General features: G+C 35.9%; 1 protein-coding gene across 2 annotated transcripts in view; it reads left to right on the top strand.

Moving 5' to 3' along the window:
• Positions 1-26,289, top strand: part of npr1a (natriuretic peptide receptor 1a) — a 45,268-nt gene extending 18,979 nt beyond the window's left edge. For both annotated transcript variants that reach the window (XM_028035823.1, XM_028035824.1), the window contains exons 7-23: positions 6,851-6,945; positions 8,233-8,359; positions 9,212-9,296; positions 14,194-14,314; positions 14,840-14,914; positions 14,990-15,067; positions 15,145-15,249; positions 17,301-17,372; positions 18,430-18,589; positions 19,969-20,121; positions 22,127-22,295; positions 23,341-23,487; positions 23,574-23,697; positions 24,493-24,561; positions 25,032-25,206; positions 25,292-25,390; positions 25,970-26,289. In XM_028035823.1, the coding sequence (XP_027891624.1) occupies positions 6,851-6,945; positions 8,233-8,359; positions 9,212-9,296; positions 14,194-14,314; positions 14,840-14,914; positions 14,990-15,067; positions 15,145-15,249; positions 17,301-17,372; positions 18,430-18,589; positions 19,969-20,121; positions 22,127-22,295; positions 23,341-23,487; positions 23,574-23,697; positions 24,493-24,561; positions 25,032-25,206; positions 25,292-25,390; positions 25,970-26,115 (2,000 nt within the window). In that variant the 3' untranslated portion in view covers positions 26,116-26,289. The remainder of the gene's footprint in view (positions 1-6,850; positions 6,946-8,232; positions 8,360-9,211; positions 9,297-14,193; positions 14,315-14,839; positions 14,915-14,989; positions 15,068-15,144; positions 15,250-17,300; positions 17,373-18,429; positions 18,590-19,968; positions 20,122-22,126; positions 22,296-23,340; positions 23,488-23,573; positions 23,698-24,492; positions 24,562-25,031; positions 25,207-25,291; positions 25,391-25,969) is intronic.
• The last annotated feature ends 218 nt before the right edge of the window (positions 26,290-26,507 follow it).

The following is a 26,507-nucleotide window of genomic DNA, read 5'->3' as shown; positions in this document are numbered from 1 at the left end:
GCCTGGGGGCCATTTGTGGCCCTTGAAATTATTATTTTTTTGGCCCTTGACCAGAAGTCAAGAGTGGTAAAAATTTGGCCAACAAACTAGAAAACAATTGATGACCAAAAAAATGTGGAAATTGTCTGTTTTTCTTTTAATATGGCAACAGACCAATTACCTTTTTATGTTTTTGATTTTTTATGTAATAAAAATGTAGTTTGTTGAGTAGACAATACTAAAAGAAAAACATCACAATAAGATAACTTTTGCATTTTTAATTTGATGTATTTTCTGGTCCACCAGTTGTTTAAATTGTCCAGCTTTGGCTCCCAGAAAAAGTTTGGACATCACTGCTTTAGATGGTTGAGAGATTTCTGGGGACAACTGGTTCCAGTGGTTTTTATTAGAGGGTGTCAAAGTAAAGTGGGTTAAAGACAAATATACATTATCTTCATATTAAAAGATAAAAGCACAGAAATGTTCATACTAGGATGTTTTGTTCTCCTTGTGTAATACCAAGATATAAATGGGTCATTTTAAAATGAACCCCCCAAAGAAAATGCATTTCCTAATTTCATAAAATATATTATTATGGATACAAAGTTTTTCTAACAATAGAGCCCCAAATTCCTGCACTGACACCACACCCAGTTGGTTTTCCCAGGAAGGAGTTAGATAACTGTTTGTCAGTTTTGCTTTAAACTTATTTGTTTGATCCAGCTTAATTCAAAAATAACTCAGACGACAATTCTGGGATTAAATATTATCAGAAATGTTTCTCCTGATCTCTTTCCCTTTGTTTGCGTTTGTCTCTTCTGTTGAGATTTTATCAAACTTTTTTTTTTCTTCCTGAAAACCTAAAAAGCAGCAGATAGCGTTTGTTGAATTTGGACCTTGGGACTGAAATAACTTCTTCTTGCTTCACCACAAAACTAAACAGAGAAAGAAAAACTGCTGAGCAAATAGCAGAGACAGACTGCGATCTATCATCGCAGCAGCTCAAACCGACCTGAAGTTTATGGTCCATAAAACACGCCTCGGTCGGTCAGATCCAGATGTTGATTCAAACTTTCGAGAAATAACTCCTCTGTTGTTTTAGTTTGTGAAATATTTAAAAGATAAACAGATAAGAGCGTTCATCATTCCCACTGAGATGACTCACTGGGTTTCTGCAAACTCAGAGACAGTGAGATGGACCAGATTAACAATCTGAGACAAACCAGAGAGAGAAAATCTAAAAAAGAAAAAAATGAAATGAGACAAAATTATGGAGGGCTGAAAGTGACAAAATTAAAGAAAAACATCTTTAAATAATTTTAATAATTTATTTAATAGGCAATTTATTAAGTATGTCATTAAATGATTAAAATGCAAATATATAATAGATAATGCACCATAAAATAATTTTATTTGTCAAACTTGCCCATTAAAGTCAAGGGGCGGGGTTATGTGTGAGAGGCGGGGCTATGTATGGAAAGGGCGGGGCTAACACTGATCTATTAGCGTTTGTCTCATTTTTTGAGGCTGTAGGATTTTTATGGCATACGAAGCTGGCATTCAGTCCGTCTTTTCTTTGACGTCATTCACCAGGTGGTCTGGATGATAATCTCTTGGCTAATTGCAAAATTGAGCTAGTGGAGTTCAACAGATCAGCGTTAGCCTCGCCCACCCACTCATAAAATTATTTTATGGTGATTCTGCAGGAACAGGAAGCATTAAATAATAAAGTACATAATTAATTATCTGCATTGGCTATTACAAATTAGTATTTTAAGGACTTTATGACATGTTTATTAAATAAAGATAGTAAATCAAATATCCACCAACATATTTGATATATCTGATTTTGGTGACGTCACTCATCAAAATGTAAAGTTTGTTAAATTTTTGACTGTATGGGGTTTTCTTTATAACTTTGTAATTTTGTGTTTTTAATATGTAAAGCATTTCAACAGTCTTGATTGGGTGATTAAATTATGCCTAAACACTAAATTAAACATTTATTTATTTTATGACACGTTTAATTAATGTTATTTATTTAATTTAATCCCTTTTGACCCTCCATATAAAATAGACATGTTCTGAAAATTCAAATGCTGTTTTGTATTTTTTTTTATTCCTTTTTATTTTTGAAACTCATTGGACAGAACAAGTTAGACAAATGTGAGGTAAATAACCAAGAGGTATTTATATAATGTTCAGCCCAATATGGTCTAATCATACTGTCACTTTTAGTTATAATTATATATAATTGGTACCAGTACAAGTTATCCAAGAAGCCCAGCTGATTGCATCCAATCATTGAGGGAAAAATAATTTAGTATATGAAAGTAGACAAGGTTTCTGTCTGACTTAAAGAGACAGAACAGATCTGGATCCAGAGGGAGAAAGAGTCACTTTGAATTTGTTAATATTTCAAGCAAAAATAAAATACCTCAAAAATAAAAGACGAGGCAAGAAGAGAAAGAACAGCACAAAATAAGAAACGCAAAGCGATGCAGGACTGGAGGAAGTGGGGTTCTGGGTGTGTGAGAAACGTCCCCAGAAAGTGACGATGCATCATGGGAAGAACCAGACAGGCAGACGGTCTCAGCTGGACAGAAGCGCTAATCTGATCACTGCGTCATTATTCATGCCTGTGATCATGAATCTGTTTATGCAGCCGCCATGAAGAGACCTGCATGAAGACCAGAAATAATCTGCCTGGTTTTATACTTTACGCTTCAGGAAGTGACTGAATGAGCCATCTTTGAAACCAGCAAACCGACCTGTTTAGATTAACTACAAACCAACAATTACACATGTCAAACTCCAGTCAGCCTTATGGAAAAAACTTGACTGGTACAAAAAACATGTGACTGACGGGGAATTTGCTAACAGAACTTTCATAGAGTTTTATGTATGTATTTGAGCCAGTAGGAACAATTTTGACTCTGTGTGGATTTGAATAAGTTCAAAGCCCAAAATTTATGATATCCGTGAATATGATGAGTAAATTTAAAGAGGGTCTGTTGTGTAAAATTCACACTTTAGATGTATTTCTGCTTCCATTTGTGTCTCAGCTCCCCCTTAAAACAGACCAATAGTTTAAAAACACACCCAGCTGGTTTCTGTCAATAGGTTAATGTTTTTTGGTGACCTATTTCAAAACCTTCTGGAATGTAACGTCATAGTCACAAATCGGCAGACACTGCCCTTCACCTAGTAACCCCAGCAAAGCTCTGCCCGTTACCTAGCGACCCCAGTCCATCGCCTAGCAACCCACGCTGAGTTCTACCACATTTTGTCAGCTGGTTTTGGTGCTTTATAGACATGTTGCATATTGTTGTTTACATCCAAAGACAATTTGTTTAGATGCCATCCATCGCTGCGCTGCTGCAGTAGAACAATAAATGAAACCTGGAGATGTAGGTATTGATAATTTAGTGCCACAGCTAAAGACAAATAAAGCAGAATATCTGCTGAAGAACAACTCAAAAACACTTGTTTTCTTCTTTTGTCTCGCTCTCTGTGTCGGCTACGTATGCTACACACAGACTTGTTGCCGTAGCAACTGACTGACAACCGCTCCACTAGTGTATCGGGAATCAACACAAAAAATAAAAAACACGCAAACATTTCCCACACAAAGAGCAGAATATTCAGTCTGTTACAATATTTTGCTTGGTGATTATTTTGCTGTTGTTAATAAATGAACGTCTGGACACAGCGGTGGCTGATTAACTAATTAAAACTCAGCTCTGCTGTTAGAGTTGGTGTGTGAGTCACCTTTCTTTCTTTAACTGAACATGAACACAGAGTCCTGCGGCACATTTACATGTGAAGGTTGCCAAAGTCAAGCTAGCATAACTGACCCCCTCCCTATTTGTTTTTTATTAAAACCTTTTCCGAGCCTGTGAAGTGTGATACCCTTGGACCTTATTATCTCGTTGTCCTAATGTTGACAATTAATGGACCTTACCAGAGGAGCCGCTTTTCATTGGCTGATGCGCATTCTACCTGGTCACGTGCGTGGCCGTCTCACAAACACACTTAGCTTCCCGTTAGCTAAGTACAGCATAATGGCAGAACTGATACAACCTCTGCACCTTGAAGCCTGTCTGCTACACAGTCTTACGTTAGCTAAACAGATCAATATGCAATGTGTCTGTATCTGACATACACTAAAGATTTTATTTTAGCAGAAAAGGCTTTGGACTAAACTGTTACTCGTGTTAGCCACGTTAGCACCAAGTACAGCTAGTCAATCAACCATCGCTGTGTTCAGGGAAGCGCTGATTAATAATCGAGAAATAAATATCAAGCCTGGAAACTTGATATCGTAACGGACTGAATGTTATGTTTTTAACTTAATCTTTGCTCGTCTTGCGGGGCGCAGGCGGTTGCCACGGTAACAGGTGTGCTTAAACTACAGAGAGAGAGTAAAAAGGTAGGAGTGGTTTTGAATTGATCACCTGTTCGGGTTATTTTACCTTTGTTTACCTTTGCTGTGGCGCATTACAGCCGCTGTAGTTTCTAAACGTTGGACTAATTACCTCGTTTGTTTGTGAGTTTACGTCATTCACAACAAACATCAAATAGAACAAATATATTTAATAAAATTTTAACAAACAAATGGCTTCTACTGTGGTAATTATGTGAAATTAAATGAATTATATCCCAACTTCAGAAGATTTGCCTTTACCTTTACAGAGCTCTTTGGTTCCTCCTATCAGTCTGTAGCTTCTCATATTGACGTCATCAAACCAAATGTCAGATCTACCATAACTGACTGACACCTGCTGACCTCAGGTTTGCAACCAGCTTGTGACTGAGAAACCAGTAACCTCCTCCCAGATGATGACATGAACTTGTTAGTTCCTCTGTCCATTGTAGTAGCTGATATATTGTGAAAATCCGGTAGAAATGATGCACTAATCGAGTCATGTTTTCATAGAAACAACGCGCTGCGAGGCTGTTTGTGAGACTTGTGGTCACCTGGGTCGGTTGTGGGCGGAGCTTGGTAAGGTCCATAGAAAGCACTGCATCCTTTTTCTTTTAAATACCTGGCTTATGTTAAAGCCTGATATATGCACTAAATCATTATGTTAGCATAACAATTTAGTGCGTTATGCTGACAACTGGACAGGTAAAACCATCGTCGTCTGTAAGCGGTTTTTGCCCTCCATCTGGGAGATGTTGGCCGTGTGACGTCACATTGCAACATGTCTATATAAATAAGCAGACCTGAGCAGAATAAAATCTCATTATCTGAAAATGATTTTGTAGAAAAAAGTGTAATGACCTATTCTAACCTGTTCAAGGAAGCATAATAGGTCACCTTTGACCTACAGATGCCTATATTTACAGCTTTTACATAAGGAACCTGATACTAGTATTTACCCTAACTGCATCAGAAGCTCATTTAATTTTTCCCCTATATAGTAGCTAAATTTATACCTAAACTGTAATATAATCAAAACCAGGATCACATTGAGAACTCAGACACTCGGGTCCATGAAAACACACCCTTGTCATTTCAGTGTGACTTTCACCGTGTTGATGGCACTGATAAACAGGCCGCTCTGCTTGCTCTTTATTAGATTGAACTGCTTTTATCCACCAACACACACTGAAACTAAGTCAGCACCCATCAATCACCGGCGATGTGCGTCAGAAGTGGAGAGAGCGATGCTGGTTGAATTCAGGACGAACTGGACGGGAGCAGCAAGGCGACTGAAGTAGTTGACAGTGTGGGCCAGTAGAGGGAGCTCTGACGGGCAATAACAAAGTATTTCTGGTCACTGATTACTATCAGCCCTGTAAAACAAAAAAATCCCTGAAATAGAACCTGTCTGACAACATGAAGCAGGCGAAAAGTGTTGAAAAAGAAACGCGTCATGCTCTCGTCTAAAGAAATTCAAGATTAAATGAGAAAAGAAACACGAAGGCTTTCAGACTCCTCACACTAGCACGTAAACTATGAATCGTGATGAAATAATTGTTAATTGAAGGATACAGACTCAGATCAGTAAGTAAACAAAAACTTTAAAATAAATATCTACATTTGGTATTTAAGATAAAACAAAAACTCATCTGTAAATATAGTCTACCCAGATCATAATTTCCAATTAGCATCTTTTTAATCCAGTTATTGATCAGCAAATCAGCTGTATTGATGTTAAGTCAAGCAGAAAGTACTAATAGTTTTTAAAAATTATTTTATGCATTGGATCAAGTTGGTATGAAATGGTATCATTTTTCACAGTAATTTCTTGTGACTTTAGCAGCAATAACACTTAATGTTACCAGTTTATGTTTGAATTCCCACTTTGCGCCACTCTTCCTCCTCCCACTGCTTTCCTGGAAAGGTAAATGATCCAGTGTTCAGCTTTACTGATCTGTATGGTGTAAAAAATGCAAAGTTCTCACACCACAACACTCACATCAGGTTTCAGGTCAGGTGTGGATTTACCTCTCAGATGCAGCTGAACGCAATCGGAAAACATGAGCAGAATAAGTGGAACATCTGGAATCCAGTTCATTTAAATACCAGTCTGTTTTTTAAGGTGCTGAGCTCCAAATCTGGACTTTTTCACTCTTTTTTTGTGGATGCTGTGACTCTTCCCACCCTCTCAGCTGAAAGCTGAGTCTCCTCATAATTCTTTCAGTCACATTCTTGGCTTTTGTCAGCTTGTTGGACTTTAATCAACGAAAACAACAACTGTTTTCAATCACTCTCTGCGTTGTTTTGGGGTTTTTTTCATTTAAAACAACACAGATAACTGTTATCAATTATAAAATATATTCAGGAGAAAAAGCAAACAAGGCACACGAGGAAGAGGATTTTTTATTAAATTAACTCAGATAGCATGTACTGTCTCCACAGGCGTGTCGGGAGAGGTGAAGATGGACGAGGTTGGAGACAGAGAGACGGACTTTGCCGTGTGGGACATGACGGATCCAGAGTCTGGAGAGTTTCAGGTAAAAATTCAGATTAAAGATTGAGGTCTTCACTGTGATTTATTAAACCGGGATAAGCGTGAATCTGCGGCTGTGGTCAGAAAAAGGCAGCAGGAGTTATTTCAAACCAATTCTGGGTCTGTTAGACAGGGGTTGGCAATCCTGGTCCTGCAGGGCCGGTGTCCTGCATCTCTTAGACGTCTCCCTGATCAAACGCACTTGAATCCAACAGCTGAATCACCTCCTAAATGCAGTCAAGTTCTCCTGAGTCCTGCTAACGACCTCATTATTTGACTCAGGTGTGTTGAAGTAGAGACACATCTAAAAGTTGCAGGAGACCGGCCCTGGAGGCCTGGAGTTGCCCACCCGTGTGTTAGGATAATAATCAGAGGGATTGTTGAGGTAAAGACTAACTAATAACTGCAGGTACAGTAATAACAACAGTTTTTGAACTTCACGCTCTAGCAGTGTGTGAAGACTGGCCTTTTCCATTAGATTATGTAAGAAACAAATTGCTTATTAATTTAAAGGTGCATTTTAACCTTAAGTCAGATAAACTATGTATCACTTTAAAAAACAGACTGAAGGTTTGGAAAGTTTCAGTAGGAGTAACATTTTAACCCAACAAACGCCTTCTTAATGTGTTAACTGGAAATAAAATGTTAACTGCGCCTTTTCCCTTCTTTCAGTAAAAATGGAAGTACAAAAAATGTTCAAAATGTGAAATTTGCTTAAGAGTTTAGTCTAGTTTAGATAGAAACAGTAATGTTTGTTTTTACAGTTTGCAGTTTATCTGCACCAACACCCAGATTTATGTTGGTTTGGCGTTATTTAACCGAGGCCTGTAAAGTTTAGACCATTGTTAATGGTCTTTCAGAGTGTAACGGACAAACAGACTACTACATTTACTTTGTTTTTCTCCTCTATCAACACTGAGGTCTCTCCGCGTTCAGATACAATCATCTTAATTGCTCTAGGTAAAAACAAGGCAATGAGGGTCGATGCGATCTGCCAAATATGGTTGTGGTATGAGATTTAAAAACCAGACACTTTTTATAGCCAAATCAGTCATTTGCAATGCTGATATTGAACACACTGACACAATGATGATAAAAACATTTTTTCCACTAAGAATATTATTCCTTACAGAAAGATTCATCACCCTGTTGCACTGTTTTCATACGGTAACTGCTGACATCTTTCCACCCTGACATTGTCTTAATGATGCAAAACTAAAGCATGAATGCTCCAGAACAGCGAATCATGGTTAATAATGATAATTTAATCATTGCTGTTGTGTGTTTTCAGGTAGTGTCTGTGTATAATGGCAGCAGCAAGTCTCTGGAACTGAAGGATATTCAGTGGCCTGGAGGGAAGATACCCGTCGATGTGCCAGAGTGCGGCTTCAGGAACGACCACCCGACCTGCCTCGCACGTACGGACAGAGTCCACAGCACACACACATGGAAATCTGACACAAATATTTACTTTAACCACATGTTTCACTGGGTTTTATGTGGTGGACCAACATAGTAGTGAAGCATAGCTAAGAAGTGAAAGGAAAAGTTTGTTTTACAAATAAAAATCTGAAAAGAGCACCATAAATTTTGTAGAAGCACCAACATATCCAAGTGTTTCGGGTTCACTGCAAAAACACAAAGTCTAATCAAAGTACTTTTGGTCTAGATATACTGTAAATATCTTAGTACAGTTGAAATAAGACAAAACTATCATAAGTAACCCTTAAGCAAGATATTTTAAGTCAATAATTCCTTAATATTTTCCCATATTAGAAATAGAATAATCTGCCAATCGAACTGTTACTTTTTCATCGATATTAAGGAGTTACTTACTTACTTAAACAAACTCCTATATCTTACTGAAAAGTTACTTTTAAGTTAGTTTGTCTTATTTCAAGTGTAAGATATTTCACTAGAAACTATATCAAAAATACTTGGTAGGATTTCATGTTTTTGCAGTGTTGTCTCTAACAGCTTTGCAGATTTACTCAAGTTGTTGCTCAGGTTTCTTTGCAAAAGAGCTGAATCTCTTCACTAGAGCTGAAACAATTAATCGGATTAATTGTGATTAATCAATTATTGAAGTAATCGATAATAAATAGTAATTGATTAATCGTTAACGGGAGTATATGGACTCAAAAGAATGCCAATACTTGAAAGCATCGTGTGGCTGTAGAAAAAGAGTCCCATTTTCTACATGCTGGAAGCAAACAGCGTCTTCTTCCCAGGCTGATGCAGGCTGATGCTTTTCCTTCTCACCCACACAGGTACAGTTACAATGCATCAGATGGTTGCCATAGTGATCTGCTTTGTCTTTATCATCATCGTCACCATCACCGTCTTCATCTACAGGTGAGACTCACGGGCTCAACGGATCCTGGTGTCAGTTTGTGTTTTCCTTTAGAAAATGTAAACTACGTTAAAATAATGTAGGTCAACAAGATACGGCAGCTGGTTAGGAATAATTTTAACAACTTTTATGGTTTATTTTTGTGTCTTTGACTGAGCAGGGAACCAATAATTGCACCATCAACTTTCTGGATTAGAATAAGAATCAGAAAGTTGAAGGGGAAGCATTATATATTTTCTTGATTCTTGCTTTATATCACAATCAAGTAACAATGTTAACTTCAGTTATAAAGATGCCATATGTCAAATGGGATTTGACTTTTTAATTTGATGCCTTGAAATTGGGCATCTGTCTCTTTAAGAAGCTCTTTCCAACACTCCGCCTTCAGAAAGTCGTCGCATCAAAGTTTCTCCTTTAAGCCTTTAATATTGTTCAGGGTGACTTTAACAGAAAAGGGAGAATAAAGGATTTCTCAAACATTTAGGAAAGAATCAAAACACTGCAGGTTTGCTTTTGATGAGAGAATAACATTTTAACATAATATAAGTAGATTTTACAAAATAATGCCCCTTTAAACTATTACATATATGTCAGCTACTCTGCTGAATGATTATTTTCTGTAATTAATCTTACAGATAACAAAATATATTTTTAAAATATGTATTTTTGTTAATACTAAAATATGCCTCTCAGCGTTTTGCTTCACTGAAAGTAAGAAATGCCTTCCAGGAGTAACAGCAAACGTTGACAGATGGAAACGCAAGCTGTTAGTGAAATCCTGAGATTGGAAGCACAACCAAACAATCCCTTCTTCCCTTCTTCGTTTTGTTAATCGGGTACAGAGAAACCTTTGTGGCGAACGCTCCAGAATGGTTCCAGTGAAATTTGAAGTTAAGGTGCAAACAGCCGCTCAAATGAGGCATTTTAAAAAGCTTAATGATGAAAACAGAAAACTTACAGGACTGAGCTTGGAAAAAATAACACCCAGTGGACTGAAGCTCAGATAAGGCAGAGAAACAGAAGAGTCCAGCTGTGAACTATGAACAAAGAGAAGCTTAAATAATCGTCGTTAGGTGACAAAGGAACCAGAAACACAAATCACAGGAAATGCAGTGCAGCTGTGGCGAGAAGAATAGTAGCGACACTGAGGGAGGAAGACTCACGAACGCAGAGGAAGCTGAACTAATGCTCAACAAACCAATAAAAGAGAGAAAAACTGACTATAATCTAAGAAAAACTGATTCAAATCCGGTTGCTAGGTGCTGGAATTCCGTATTCGTTGCTAGGTAACAGGGCTGGGCTTGGCTGTGGTTGCTAGGTAACGCCGCAGTGGTCATCGAATGTGACTTAACATTCTGGAGGTTTTTAAAACGGCTTCTTTTCAAGGCAACAAAAAACACTTATTGCCAATTTCATGTCTGTATTTGTTTTTTTAAGCACTTGGGTTGTTGTTTTTTTTAAGCAAATGGAAATGCAAAAACGTGCAAAACGTGATTTAAATTACTATCTTTACTATGGAAATTTATGTATTTTTTTTGCCTGTTATACGACTAAATAAGAATTAATCAGAATCTGAATTGGCACATCAGAACTGAAGGAAAACAAGAAATCAACATTTCCCAGGAAAAGCTTGATCAGTTGGTTTTTAAACACTAAAGAAGTATAATCTAGTTTTATAGTCTCTCAACATGTAAAAAGAGACACAATGAAAATATAGTTTTGTCACACAAAGTTTTTTTGTTGGTATTCTTGAGATTTTTCTGCTTCTTCTACTGAGTTTACAGGCGTAAAGACAAGCTGTCTATACTGCCACCATCTGGTGGATCTCTGTGTTGTTTTTTTTTGATGGGTTAAAAAATGTCTAATTTACAGTTTTTTACTTCTGTTTTTTAAAAATTTGTTTAAGATTTGCTTTGACTGTGACTGGAAACCCAACAACAAACACTTTTGCACATTGTCACTTAGAGCTTTATGATGGTGACCTTTACTAAAGGTCACCGTTCACAAAACTCAGAAACTCACTTTGGTTCTCACAAAGATACGGAAAAAAACAACACATTTTTGTGGCAGTTCAATCTCTCACAGCACCTCTCTCTCTTTTTCTCTCTCTCTCCATTTTATTTTGTATTTCTCTCTCCTGTCCTCTTTCACTTCCTTTCTTTTTCACACATCCTGTTTCCTCTTTTTCCTCTGTCTTTTTTCTCTCTTTCCTTTTGTCTGTCATTAATAGAGAGGTCACAGCGAGGCCCAGAGTCAGAGGGTGGAGAATAAACATTTAAAAAACAGAACTTAAAAGGATCAGAGCTTTTGCCTTTTTAACACTAAAATTGCTTTGATCTTTTTAAAAATGTCAGCAATTTTCATACAAGTGCTAGAAGCTGAACTCATCTGCATGTTTATATGTTTATAAAATACTAAATCCACTTTTCTTAATAGATTGAGACACAATTTACTTGGAAATTAAGCTATATAAAGAAACATTATTGTTGTAACTATATTACCTTGAAACTGATGTGTTTTTGTGGTAGATAATAAATAATTTTGTTAACATTTATGCATCAATTTGCAGTAATAAAATATTGTAATATTCGAGAGAAGTGGGAATTAGTTTGAGGGATTTTATGGGCAAAACTTTACCAAAAATATTTTTTACTTACGAATATAGCTTTGTAAAATTATAGAATAAAATTTGGGAGATTGAAAAAAAAAAAAAAGATTTATTTCTGTGCAGTTTGTGTCCATCTGATTAGATTTTTAAAGCAGAAATTGATGCGCATCATTTAGCTCAACTTGGAAAAGTAATGAAGGCTCAAACTGATTGGACAGTAACCTGGAAGATCGACCAATCAGAAGAGAGACTGTTAGCTGCATTTAGCATCTGTAAGAAGTGTTTATTCACGGAGAATGTAGCTAAAAAACCTTCACAGAAACCTTAGTTAAACAAACCGGCATTAACACAATGAGTAAATAAACAGAATAATAATCACATTGAAGAAACAAAATAATGGTAAATTGTTAATGTAAATAGTTTCAGGGTAGATAATCTGATGAAGCGCTGGAGTAACTCTATGTTTCTGTAGGTCTTTGGATTTTTGGCAGCAGCGTTTTGGATGAACTGGTCTGCCAGTAAAGACTCCTTAACAAATTTCTAATCTACTAAAAATAAAAGCGTACAGCTGCTTTTTGTCACAGGCTGATATAGTAAAATATCTTCCTTGGATGTTAAAATTAGACCTGAATTCTTTGGCTTCACTGAGTGTATTTAAACGCTAATCTCTTACTTTACATTTTTTGAACAAAAATATTAACTTTACTCAGATTTTGACCCATCCAGTCACTTTTATTGTGGGCATACTGGTGCTAAAACCTCTCTAAAGAGACGTTCATAAAGTGAATACAATATTTTTCCTACGTCTGCAGATCAGTATCTACAGTCCAGTTAAACTTAATTTTACTTTATTCACAATAATACAAAGTACAAAATATTTTTGGTGCATTTTTTTGCCCCTTTAATTTCTCTAAATAGAAGAAAATGGTTTATGTAAGAAAAAACTAATAACACTTGTATTTAGTTGCCGTGCTGTTTATGTTTAATATCATTAATAAAAATGTCAAGCAATAAATCTGGGGTTTTTTTGAGTCCTTAGGTTAAAGCAACATACTGTAAAACATTTGATGTTGGTTTAACTTGAAAATGTAAGTCCATAAGAAATTTAGTTTGTGTTTAACTCAGAAATTAAAGATCATGAAGTTGATTTAACAAGAGACAAGTCGTCTAAACATTGTTTTTCAAGTTCATTAGTGAGTTTTAACTTAATGCTGCAATTTAAACCAAACACAATATGCAAGAAAAATAAACTTGTATATTTTTTAGTTAAAGAGACAAATTTCTAGTTAAAATAACTACTTATTTTACTTTAGAATAATTAATAACAAACAATAGTCAAATCAATGTAACGCACTTCCATATCAGGGTACAGCAACATGCCGCTAAGCATTCTGGGAAATAGTTCCCACTCCTCCTGTGTTTTACTTCTTTCTGGGGTTTTTTAAACTCTAGTTTATTCAACTCTTGACAAAATTAATAAAAAGTTAACACAGCTTACTGCTACAAGTTTATCTTTCACAAACTCACATTTAGGTTCAAAATCTAAAACTCACTAAATTTATTTGACTTAAACAGTAGAAGACAGTAGACACAACTAAGTGCAGCTCAAATGTTTTACAGTGTAACAAATAATAAATATACTGATAAAACAAGTTTTTTGTCTTGCTTCTAGCGCAAATATCTTAGTACATTTGAAATATAACAAAATTGCTATTTAAGCAAGAAATAGGAGTTTTTCTTACATCAGTAATTCCTGAGTATAGATTTTAAAAAGTAGAAGTTTTTGGGAGATTATTTAACTTATAGGAAAAATGTTTTGTTTTAGTTGAAATAATCGGCTTATGGAACAAGTACATTTTTTATTGAATCTAGCTCCTATATCTTGCTGAAAAGCTACTTATGTGTTAAATGTTATTTAATTTAAAGTGTACTAAGATATTTGCACTAAAAATACCTGGAAAGATTTTGTGTTTTTGCAGTGTATTTATTTAATTATTGTGTAAAATGTTGAGCAAATTCAGTGTCAATATTTATATTTTCTTTTTTTGTGTGTGTTTTGGAAATTAACCGTCCGACGTTTAGTGGTTACCATGAGCCTTTCTCGGACGACAGTGTCTTAACGCTGAAATGATCAGAAATTGTTTTGACCTCAAAAATCGTTTCTGTCTCTTCTCTCTGGTAAACTCTCCTGTCGCCTCTCTCAGTGTTTCCCCTTGTTTTTAACACACACTAATACATCACCAGCTCTGCAAACACGCACACACACACCTGTCCTCCTGTCTGTTGGATAGGAAGCTGAAGCTGGAGAACGAGCTGGTGGCCCAGCTGTGGAGAGTTTCCTGGGACGACATCCAGATGGGCAACCTGGAGAAATCGCTGAGGAGAACCTGCAGCCGCCTCACCATGTCTCTGGTACAAAACCTGCAGCATAAACACGGCCACTGTGTTCATTTACAGTACCTAGACATCAGGGTTCTGGTTCCTCTTAATGCGGTTCCACCTGAAGCTTTTAGCACATTCTGTTGCGTGACAATATTTTATTATGGCTTTAATTTTGAAATGTTTGTGCAAGAAAGTCAGAAATGACAAAATGAACCTAAATAAGGCAAGGCAACTTTATTTATATAGCACCTTCAATATATAGCACCAGTCAAAGTGCTTGTACAAAAAAGTTAAAAACAACATACAACAAGAAGATAATAATAATAAAATTAAATTAAAAATCAAGCAGATCAATTGTTGTTATTATTATGTTTATTTATTTGGTAATATTTAAATTATCTTCAGTTTGAACTTTTTTTTCTTTTGCATATAATTGTTGAAACCTTCCTTTACATAAAACTGGTTTTGTTCCATATTTACCTTAACTTGTCATGGAGTCATTTCAGATGAGATGTTCTGCTTATCCTGATAATATTTATGTTTTTTTTTCTCCAGAAAGGATCAAACTTAGGTTCTCTGATGACCATGGAGGGAAACTTCCAGATCTACACTAAAACCGGATACTACAAGGTGTGTGAGAGTCGCAGCACATTAATCTGTAAATCTGCTGTAAGGGGATGAAGACGAGGATTTTCTTCCTCTCAGGGAAATCTGTCTGCCATCAAATATATCAACAAGAAGCGCATCGAGCTGACGAGGACGGTTCTGTTCGAGCTCAAGCATGTGAGGGTCCGCTCTATTTTTAATCTGTCCTGCTTCCAGACGGCTTTGATGTGATTTCAGTTTCTTGTTTTCTGCAGATGCGAGACGTTCATAACGAACATCTGACTCGTTTTATTGGAGCCTGCCTCGACCCGCCGAACATGTGCATCATCACAGAGTACTGCCCCAGAGGCAGCCTGCAGGTAAAACTTTACACCCACCAACCTGCCGGACACAAACACTTTTTACATTTAGCTCATACTGAAAATCTGATGGGTTTTTTTAGCTTATATTTGATGTCCAAAAGCAAATACATCCACATTTACAAATATTTGGATAAACTCTTCAACCAGATTTAAATATTTTTCATTCTCAGCTTGTTAGTTTTTACTTTTTGAGCTGTTTAAACTGATGGCAGCAACGTTTTTTCTTTATTTTTAGCTGAATTTTATTTGGTTGGCTAAAAATGAGTCACATATTCACAGCAGATTAAAAAACTCAGAAATTATCCAAAAAGCAAAACAAAGGAAGGTTTTAAACTTTTCTTCTGCTCAAAGCTTTAAAACGTTACAGAATCGTCTCTGTGTCTGAATCACTGCGTTATTTTTACCCATCATCCTCCATGACTCACCGTCCACATCAACCTCTCAAACCTTCAGCTCCGCAGAAGTCCTCTGCACAGCTTCAGTTATCTCCCAACACTGTAACCTAGCAACCTGCCAGCAGGGTAACCTAGCAACAGCTGCTCTGGGCTGCGTGGGGTTTGGGTTGTTGCCAGATGACCGCTGAATTTAAGAGCGGAGCGAGTTATTTTCTGCCCTGAGAGGACAGAGATGGGGGTTTTTTAGCATCGTGGAGGAACATCTGCAAAGAGGTTTGCCTTCCTTCTGCAGATGTCCTCACTGAAACGACCTCAGAACGGTTTCACTGCGGGAAAAAAGTCTCCACGCTGCAGAAAAGTTGCTGAGGTGAAGAAATATCTGCAGTTTGAAGGTTCAGGATGAAGTCAGGAGGAAATTTATTTCATTTTAAAGTATGACTTTGTTGTGTTCATTACTTTGAACGACGGCTGAAACGATTAATTGTGATTAATTTATTATTTAAATAATCAGCAAGTAATTTAGTAATCGATTAATTGTTAACTGGACTCAGAAAAAAGCTAATTTGCTGGAAGAACAACATGCTGAGAGCAGTAATTAAACCAAAACTGTACAAAATATAATGTTTGTACATTTTGCATTTAATATACATATATATATAAAAATATTCTAAACAAAATTTATCAAGTAGTTTTAGCTTCACCTAGTTCAAATCATGTAAAAAAAAAAAAACTTCACCATCGAGAAGTTAGAACTTTGCAAAGTGCATAAATAAAAATAGGCAAATTAAATGTGTTTACAAAGCTTGTTTGTTTTCTGAATACTAACATCCACACTTCTAAATTAGTTTCATTGACTCACATTTTATCCTTTCTGTTATGGCAGCTAATTTTAACCATAATTTTTGTCTAAGTTTAAACCAAGACATAATTTATTTCAAAAATAGTGACACCAGTTAGAACTTAAATGATTAATTGAAATAATTGTCAACTAATTTAGCAATTGATTAATCGTTAACTGGAGTATACAGACTAAAAATAAAGCCCATTTTTCTGGAAGAGCAACATACTGACAGAGCTGTGATTAAGTCAAGTAAAAAGAACCGAGCGATTCAATTTGATGTTAGAAGTATTTTTTTCTGCTGATGCATCTGTTGCTACAAATAATCAAACATTCACTAAAGGAATGCTGTTATTGCATTTTAGGCAATTAAAATTTATATTCTTTCTTCAAAAATGAATTTAATTATTTGCTTATTTAATTTTTAATTTTATTGTTAATATTGTATTAAAAAGCCTTAAGTGGTTAATTTAATAATCTGCAGATCTGATTAATCGGTTAATGGTCAAAATAAAGTTTCAGCCCTACTTCAAAGCGTTGTCTTTGCACAGATAAGCTGCAAGATGTTTTAATATTTTGGACTTTAAGACTTTTTTCTGCTCGCTCTCTGACTGCAGTGAGGCAGAAATAACATCCCGTACTCCAGATATGACTCTGGTGGCGCTGCCGCAGCGTGGGCGCGCTTGTTTAACTTGTCGGCGTCATTTGCGGGGTTTTACCCGCCGGCTGCTTCACAAGCCCACACAGATGATGACGATGATGATGATGATGATAAAACAGCAAACAGGATGAAGCTGCCTGTGTTTGTCTTCCAGGACCTGATGGAGAGCGACGGCATCACTCTGGACTGGATGTTCAGATACTCACTCATCACCGATATCGTCAAGGTAACAACCCGCCCAACCAAACTCCCTGATTCTGCTCTACCAGCCCGAGCTGACAAACTGTTGGACGATGAAAAAAAAGTCACAGATCTAACAGCCTAATATTCATATTTATTTTCTTTTTAAAGCATACGAGTACAGATCAAAAAACTTGCTGCTTCACTTTTTCCTTCCACTTAACTTTCTGTAAATATTCTTCAACTTTTTTTGCAATATTCTATATTTGAAGACATTAAATTTTGGGTTTTATAACCATCAAAAATATCAGATATGAAGGGTTAAAATACTTTTCTCTATGTGTGATGATTCCATAGTGCCGAGATGACCAATTGGATTAATAGTATTTCAATTATTGAAATAAAATTCAACTAATTTAGTAATTGATTAATAGTTAGCTGGAGTATACAGTATCAGAAAATGCCAATTTGTGAAAGAATAACATGTTCAGAGCAGAAATTGATCCAAAACTGTACAAAAAAATATAATTTTTTTATTTACAATAAAAAAAAAAACATTATTTGTAAAAAATATTTCACCCAAAACTAAAGATCTACAGAACATGCCAGATTTTTTATTCAATAAATTTTCAGAATAATTGATCAAATAACTGATTACTAATATTACCTTTAGTTACAGCCCTGATTCTACATAATGTTTGAATTTAACTTTCTGAAATGAGAACAAATATTGAAATTTTTCACAATATTTTGGAGCTATACTTGTACATAAAGTATATATGTATTATTATCAGTCAATCAATCAAATTTTATTTGTATAGCGCATTTTAGCAGCAAGGCATTTCAAAGTGCTTTACATCATATCAAACACATATTATTGTAAATATTATGATATTTACAATATTTTTATGTAAACTAGAGAAATGTGAAAGCCTCTTGATTAGCTCTCTATTGTAGCCGCTCTGGTTTTACTGACAGTAATAATTCATTTACTTCACCAATCCAGTAATTTTCACATTTAGCATTTGACAGGCGTCACATGCTCCAGTTATTTCCCATTTCCACCATATATTTACAATCAATCACCCAACCTTTCTGCGCAGGGAATGGCCTTCCTCCACAACAGCGTCATCGTCTCCCACGGCAACCTGAAGTCCTCCAACTGTGTGGTGGACAGTCGGTTTGTGCTGAAGATCACAGACTACGGGCTGCAGAGTCTGCGGACCAGCAGCTGCCCCGAAGACACACACGCCTTCTACGCACGTACGGACAAAACACACACTGACCAGTTCACAGCAAAGCGCACAGGGCATCGAAAAAATATTTACTCCCCTCGAACGTTTTTACAGTTGTTGATCAAAAGAAGTTGACTCAAAAGTTTTCAGGGGCCAGAAAGATGAAAGTAAAACTCAAAATAAAGCAAATAAAGCAGTCCAGTGTTTTTGTTGAAATAAACCCAAAACTTAAAAAGGAATTTGAATATTTTCTGTATTAAAATAAGAGTTTTCAAGTTGTTTTTATTCTCACTGAAGGAACAGAAGTTGGGTCACTTTCTTTCAAGACGCTTGCGAATGTTTAGCCAAGGTCAATAATTCAGATACAAGCTGATTTGATGCAGTGAAGTCGACTTTTCAGAAAAGTCTCTGACGACGTGGCTCTGCTTATTATAAACGCTTGAAATGTAAAAGGACAAAAGCTTAATATTTTCCATTGTAAGAAAAGTATGTTGGCAAATTATAAATAAAGTCTGTACACTGCAAAAACAAAATCTTACCAAGTATCTTTGGTCTAGTTTCTAGTTCAGATATCTTACTTGAAATAAGACCAAACTAATTTACAAGTAACTTTTCAACAAGATACAGGAGCTCGTTTTCAGTCAGTAATTCTTGAGTACTTATAAATATTGTCGGATTATTTCACTTATAACATGGGGAAAATGTCTTGTTAGAAGTGAGATAATCTGCCAGTGGAACAAGTACTTTATGTCAATAAAAATAATTATGGAATTACTTAATTCAAAATACAATAAATGACCTTAAAACAGTCCCTACTACATAGAAATGGTTCCCAATGAACAGCTGACAGTTATAAAATTAAACATATCTCAAATGTGCGACATTAATTGCAATAACAGTTAAAAACTTATACAAAACGTGGCAAAATTACACATAAAGCCCTGTATAATTAAATTTGTCTAAAATATATGTTAAAATCTAATATTTGTAAAGAAAACATAGAACTGATGATCCTAAAAGTTACAGACGGCAATAGAAAATGGGGGCGGACCTGTCAGTTACTGGTTGCTATGGTAACCAGCAACCGCCAAGAGGAGCGTAGCAGGAAAAGTTACTTTTTGACTCAACAAGACGAATTTGAAGAATAAATAAACAATTTTAACAAACTTTGAAGCTATAATATTGTTAAAAGAAAAACCTGTTAGATAAATGTATGTAACAAGATTAGATTGTCAGCATTTTGTGTAAGATGTTTTATTGGATACATATAAAATATGGATCTTTCTGTTCATAAAGTGACTACATTTCAAGGAGGTGTCAATACTTTTTCTAAACGCTCTAAGAAAATCTCTTTTTTTCCAGTTAAATTGTAGGGTTTTTTTTATGAATGAACTGTTTAAATGACAGGAAAGCTGTGGACTGCTCCTGAGCTGCTGAGGAAGGAGTGCCCGCCCTGCGGCACCCAGCGGGGCGACGTCTACAGCTTCGGCGTGGTCCTGCAGGAGGTCGCTCTGCTGAAGGGAGTTTTCTACCTCGACTCGCACTCCCTCTCTCCCAAAGGTCAGCGCCAAACCCAGCCTCTAATCTCTGAGCCGAAACACAAACGCGATGAAAGCGTCGGGTTGTTTACATTCCTGCCTGGCAGCTGGACGGGCCTTCGCCGTCGGCACGTCGTTAACCCTTCGCCTCGTTGGCTGCATGGCGTCAGGTGTTATCTCCACTTCTGGAATAAACATGCCGCTGCCTGGTCCGCTGCAGCAATACACAACATTAAATATGATAACAGTTAAAAACATGTACCAAACATGGCAAAGATACAGACATATTATTGGCTTGTTTTAAGCCAATAATTCTTGAATATTTACAAAATTACTAGTTCCACCGGCAGATTATTTCACTTATAACATGGGGAAATTGTCTTATTATAAGAGAAAATTATCTGCCAGTAGAATTAGTACGTTTTTACAATCAATATTAAGAAATTATTTTAATTCATAACCTTAAACAGTCTCTACTACAATAGCTCCCAAAGAGCAGCTAAGTAATTAAAAATATATTTTTTAAAAATGGCAAATTTACACAAAAAACACTGTATATAATTAAATTTGCCTAAAATAAACTCAGAACTGATTATTCTAATACATAACAACAGTTATAGTTGGCGGAGGAGCTGTCGGTTACTGGTTGCTATGGTAACTGCCAACTGTCAGGAGCATACCGGTTGCTGTGGTAACTGCCAACTGTCAGGAGCAACGTTAACGTGACTTATACAGCAATAAATGTCGGGAGAAAATAACTTTTTGACTAAACAAAATGACTTGGAAGAACAAATACAATCTCAAAGTCCCTCTAACTTTAAATCTGAACTAAAAAGGAAAACATCAGATATTTTTTGCAGGTCTTACACCAAAATAAAAATGGCAAGATCTGAAATTGTAGCTTAAATTTAGTCAGATTTAACACACTCCAAAAACATAAAATCTTATCAAGTGTTTTTCATTTCTAGTGGAACTATTTTAGTACACTTAAAATAAGACAGAAGTAACTTAAAAGTAACTTTTCAGCAACATGTAGGAGCTTCCTTTAAGTCAATAATTCCTTAATATTGATTTTAAAAAAGTGCTCGTCTTAATAACCTCTCCATAGATCAAGACATTTTTTCCATATAAATTAAAATGTCTTGTTCCACCAGCAGATTATTCCATTTATAACTAGTAGTTTTTAAATGAATTATTTACTTAAAACAAGCTCTTGTATTATGCTGAAAAGTTATTTGTGCGTTACTTTTGTCTTATTTCAAGTGTACTAAGATATTTGCACTAGAGACTAGACCAAAAATACTTGGTAAGATTTTGAGTTTTTAAAGTGTATATACAGACAATGTCAACTTTGGATCTGCAGTGATTTAAACATCCCTTTAATACAGAAATTTAACAGTTTTATTTGTTTAATTAATATATTACATGTTCTGTGTAATGTTGAGAAGGTAAAAAAAGATCACAATATTAATTTTTAGCCTCTGGTTAATTTTGACTACAGTGCCATAAAACAAAATATTAAGTATTTTTGGTCTAGTTTCTAGTGCAAATATATTAGTACACTTTAAATAAGACTAAACCAACTTACAAGTAACTTTTAAACTACAGGAGCTTTTTTAAGTCAATAACTCTTGAATATTGATGAATAATTACTAGATAATATCACATATAACATGTGGAAATGTCTTGTTTTAAGTGAAATAATCTGCCAGTGAAACTAAAACTTTTTCATCAATATTAAGTTTAGATAATTTTGGCCGATGTGTCAAAACGTTTTTGACGCCACTTCCTTCAGGTGACGCATTAAAGGCAACAAGCTATCAGAGTGACGTTCAATAGGAAGTGATTCCTATTGAGTTTCGGGTTCGAGAACGTCCGGGTGGGTTTCCACGGCAACCAGAGCCTTAAATATTTATTAGTACGCGGCTGTTTTGGTCCACAGGTAGAGAAGCAACATGTAGATGTAATTGTTGTTGTTGTTTCGCTCTAACCCGGCTGTTCTAACTCGATGCCTCTGCGTGTAACAGAGATCATCCAGGCGGTGATTCGGGGCGGCGTCCCTCCGCTCCGCCCCTCACTCTGCTTCCACAGCCACAGCGAGGAGCTCGGGGTCCTCATGCAGCGCTGCTGGAGCGAGGAGCCCAACGAGAGGCCCGACTTTAACACCATCAAGATCCTCCTGAGGAAGCAGCACAGGTGGAGAAATCACATTCATTCAGATGAATACACCGGAATGGATTCATTTATTTCACTATTTGAAACTAACAAAATAAACCTATTGTGGAAAAAATCAACATTTTATAGTTAACTAAAACTACCAAAAATAACAAAAAGTTAAATTTAGAAACATTTTTCATTAACGTTAATAAATAAAGAGGAAAAACAATAAGAACAATTGTACCATTCCTGGTCAAAAACAACCAATCAGAGCCAGGAGGAGGGCCTTAGTGCTGTCAATCAAACTCATGTAGGTGCTGCTCGATGTGCTAATGGAGGAGAAACAACTTACTGTTACAGGAAAACTGGACTTTATAGTAAATACACATCAGAATATATTAATAATCAATAATAATAATTACATTTAATTATTGTTTCATTGTGGCTTACAGCTAGTTAAAATAAAACCAAAAATTTATGATTTTTAGTAAATCAGAATCACAAAAAGACTTTTTATACAGAATTATGTTGATGTTTGACTGTCATCCTCCATTAAAAGGTCACTGCTAATTCAGAGTAGTGTCTCCATGTATATTAATGAAATGTTTAGTGGAAGGAAAATGTCTGACAGTTCTTTTGAGTTTTTGAGTGTGAAAAAGCAACGAGATCCGGCAAATATTAAAATTTAAGGCACAGCCACAACACTTCAATTCAGTTCAAGTTAATTTGACCAAAGACGATGTAAACGATGCTACGAGATAAAAATTAAACAACCGTTGTTTTTTTGTACGAAAGCAAATCACGTTCTTGGCTGGTCCTTTCTTAAAATTAAAGATTCCCACATCATTAACTGATTTATTGATTATTACAAACAAGTCAGCCAGTTGTAATTTGATTTCTTTGTGACACAATGAGTCTACTCGTAATATCTTAAAGGAAAAAAGGCTTGGTTTATGATATTTGAGTGTCTTTTAAAATAAAATATAAAATTTATTATCAAAAACAATAGAGGGAAAAACATTTTTAATATAAAATAAGATACATTTTTTTCATTTGTTTTCTTCTTGGTTGTTTGTATTTTTAGAGGTTACGGTTCCAACATCCTGGACAACCTTCTGTCTCGCATGGAGCAATACGCCAACAACCTGGAGGAGCTGGTGGAGGAGCGAACTCAAGCTTACAACGAGGAGAAACGCAAAGCCGAGGCTCTGCTCTACCAGATACTACCACAGTAAATATCCTCCACAGATAAACTGTGTGCACAAAGTGTTTTCTGCAGCAGCATGCGGCTGAAATGCTTTTATTTTTGGGTTCCAGCTCCGTAGCCGACCAGCTGAAACGAGGCGAGACGGTTCAGGCCGAAGCTTTTGATTCGGTCACCATCTATTTCAGCGACATCGTCGGCTTCACCGCTCTGTCTGCAGAGAGCACGCCGCTGCAGGTCGGTGGAAACCATGAAAGCAGCGCCTAACTGGGGGGAATAGAAGCGGAATACCGGAAGATTAAAACTAGACTGCCATCTAATGGAGAAAGAGAGTAACTACATCTCAGATTTCCTGTTTCTGGCGAAGGAAATCACAACAAATCAACTTTTACACAAAATGGGGGGATTTTATGTGATAGATAAACATGAAGTAATGCATAAATAGTCAACCTTTTTTACTCTGATATCCCTAAATAAGTGCAAACAAATACCTTCAGAAGCCAACTAATCAGTGACAAGAGTTAACCTTTCAATTAGGTGTTTTCAGATTTATTTAAGTTCTTATTGTGATAACAAATTTACCACAAAATGATAAACGGTGCAATAATGCTCATCCCTAATATGAAACTATTAAAAAACAAAAGTATATCCAATATAAAATCATTTCCTTCCCCTTCACATGAATTACTGTGTTTCACCATCATAAATATTTATTTTATTCATTTATTTTGAACATGGTAGCAGTATATTATAACACACAGAGGCAAGAAATGCAAAGGACACATATTTTTGCACCACTGAAAAATAAATGTAGGAACCACAGATTTTATTTATTTTAAGAAATTTGGACATTTGATTACCTCTTTTGGTGATTTTTTAAAAATGTATTTATGATAATACAGAACATTTTTCATATTTTAACTTTTTTGTTCAAAATGTCTGAAATGTGTCTTTTATTGAAAAACAAAACTTTCTATGGCTACTCTGTTTTGCATTTGTATTAAAAATGATTTAATTTGTTTCACCCTGCAGGTTGTGACCCTGCTAAATGATCTCTACACGTGTTTTGATGCCATCATAGACAACTTTGATGTTTACAAGGTGAAACTAATGTTTTGATTTAAAATTCTGAATATGAGGCATATCAGGACTATTTTAGATTTTTTTTAAAAGTACATTTCCGCCACAAAATTAATATAAATGAACTTGAAAGTCTAAAATTTTCTCCAGCAAACTCAAAAAGGTTCGACTTCCAAATTACTTTCTAGAAAATTTCTAAGATTTTTAATCGCATTATTTTTACTTTTTCAGCTCAGGAGTTTCTGCATTTTTTGAAGAATTCTTTTTAAATTAATCTCAGAATTTCTTAATTTTTTTCTAGCAAATTTTTGACTTTTCATACTCAGAAGTTTCCAAAATGATTTTCTAGTAATGTTTTTAAATTAATCTAAAAATGTTGGAGTTTCGTGACTTAAACTTACTCCTTCATTTTTCTACATTTGCACTAACATGCCCCCGTAGCAGCCAGTCGGGCTAAATGTTAACCGATTCATTTACTGCGGTCTCTTCAGGTGGAGACGATTGGGGACGCCTACATGGTGGTGTCGGGTCTGCCGGTCAGGAACGGTAAGCGACACGGTCGGGAAGTCGCCCGGATGTCTCTGGCTCTGCTGGACGCAGTCAAGAGCTTCAAAATTCGACACCGACCCGATCAGCAGCTGCGGCTTCGCATCGGTATCCACAGCGGTACGGCCGCACCGCCGCACTCAAACTAAACAACAAACTACAAAAACGCTCAAATGTCCTGAGTTGTTGGTGTGTTTTCGTCTAGGCACTGTGTGCGCAGGTGTGGTCGGGTTAAAAATGCCAAGGTACTGTTTGTTTGGAGACACGGTCAACACGGCGTCACGCATGGAGTCGACAGGAGAGGGTGAGACCCGCAGGAAACCGCTCACGCATCAGCAGCAAAACTGCAACATTTACACCCACAGAACCCAGAAGTTAGAACTTTACAGAACCACCATGCAAGGTTCAAGCATTATTCATTAAATATAACTGGGTAAATGCTAATTAAATGTGTTTACAAAGGTTGTTTTTTTTCTGTTGGACAATTCAACTCACACAGAATAATAAAATCCACACTTATACATGAGTTTAACTGGCTCATGTTTTATGTATTTTTATCTATATTATAGAAGCTAATATTAGCCATATTTCTTCTCTAAAAATGTAAGCTGGGACACAATTTATGTAAAAAATAGTAATACTAATTAGAGCCAAAACGATTAATTCTGATTAATTGAAATAATTAACTAATTGAGCAATCGATTAGTCGTTAACTGGAATATATAGACTCAATTAAAGGACATTTTCTGAAAGAACAATACACTCAAAGCTGTAATTAAGCCAAAACTAAAATATAAGCATTTAGCATTTAAGATAACACAGTGTCAGTGACAAACAATAGATTCAATTCAGTTCAGTAATGTCAGACATGTTTCCCTCTCAGCCCTGAAGATTCACGTGTCGGAGGCGACTCGTCAGGTCCTGCAGGAGTTCGGCTCCTTTCAGCTTCAGCTCAGAGGGGAGATCGAAGTGAAGGGCAAAGGTCGCATGAGGACGTACTGGCTACTGGGAGAAAATGAGAAGAACTGAGAGTCAAACAGCTGGATGGCGTTTTCAGACTGGCTGATCCAAGCTGGTTTCTCCAGGGATAAACTGTAGAAAAGAATAGACACAGACAAGATGAATGTTTCATTTGTAAGATAAAACATCAAAACTTGTGTAAATACATAATAAAATGGGTATTGTTACTTTTGTTTAAATGTCTCCTGGTAGTTTTCTGTGTTCAGTTTGCATGTATTGTGTTTCCTTTTTTATATTTATAATAATAGAGAATATTTTTCATATTTTAACATTTCTTTGTTCAAAAGTCAACACAAAATTTCTGAAATTTGTCTTTTATTCAAAAGTGTATTAAAAATGAGTTGAATTTGTTTCTCCCTGCAGGTTGTGGCGCTGCTAAATGAGTTTTACAAGGTGAAGCT

Source organism: Xiphophorus couchianus, chromosome 13 (assembly GCF_001444195.1).
Source record: "Xiphophorus couchianus chromosome 13, X_couchianus-1.0, whole genome shotgun sequence".
Classification (NCBI taxonomy): Eukaryota; Metazoa; Chordata; class Actinopteri; order Cyprinodontiformes; family Poeciliidae; genus Xiphophorus; species Xiphophorus couchianus.
This window is presented reverse-complemented; position numbering and strand designations above follow the sequence as displayed.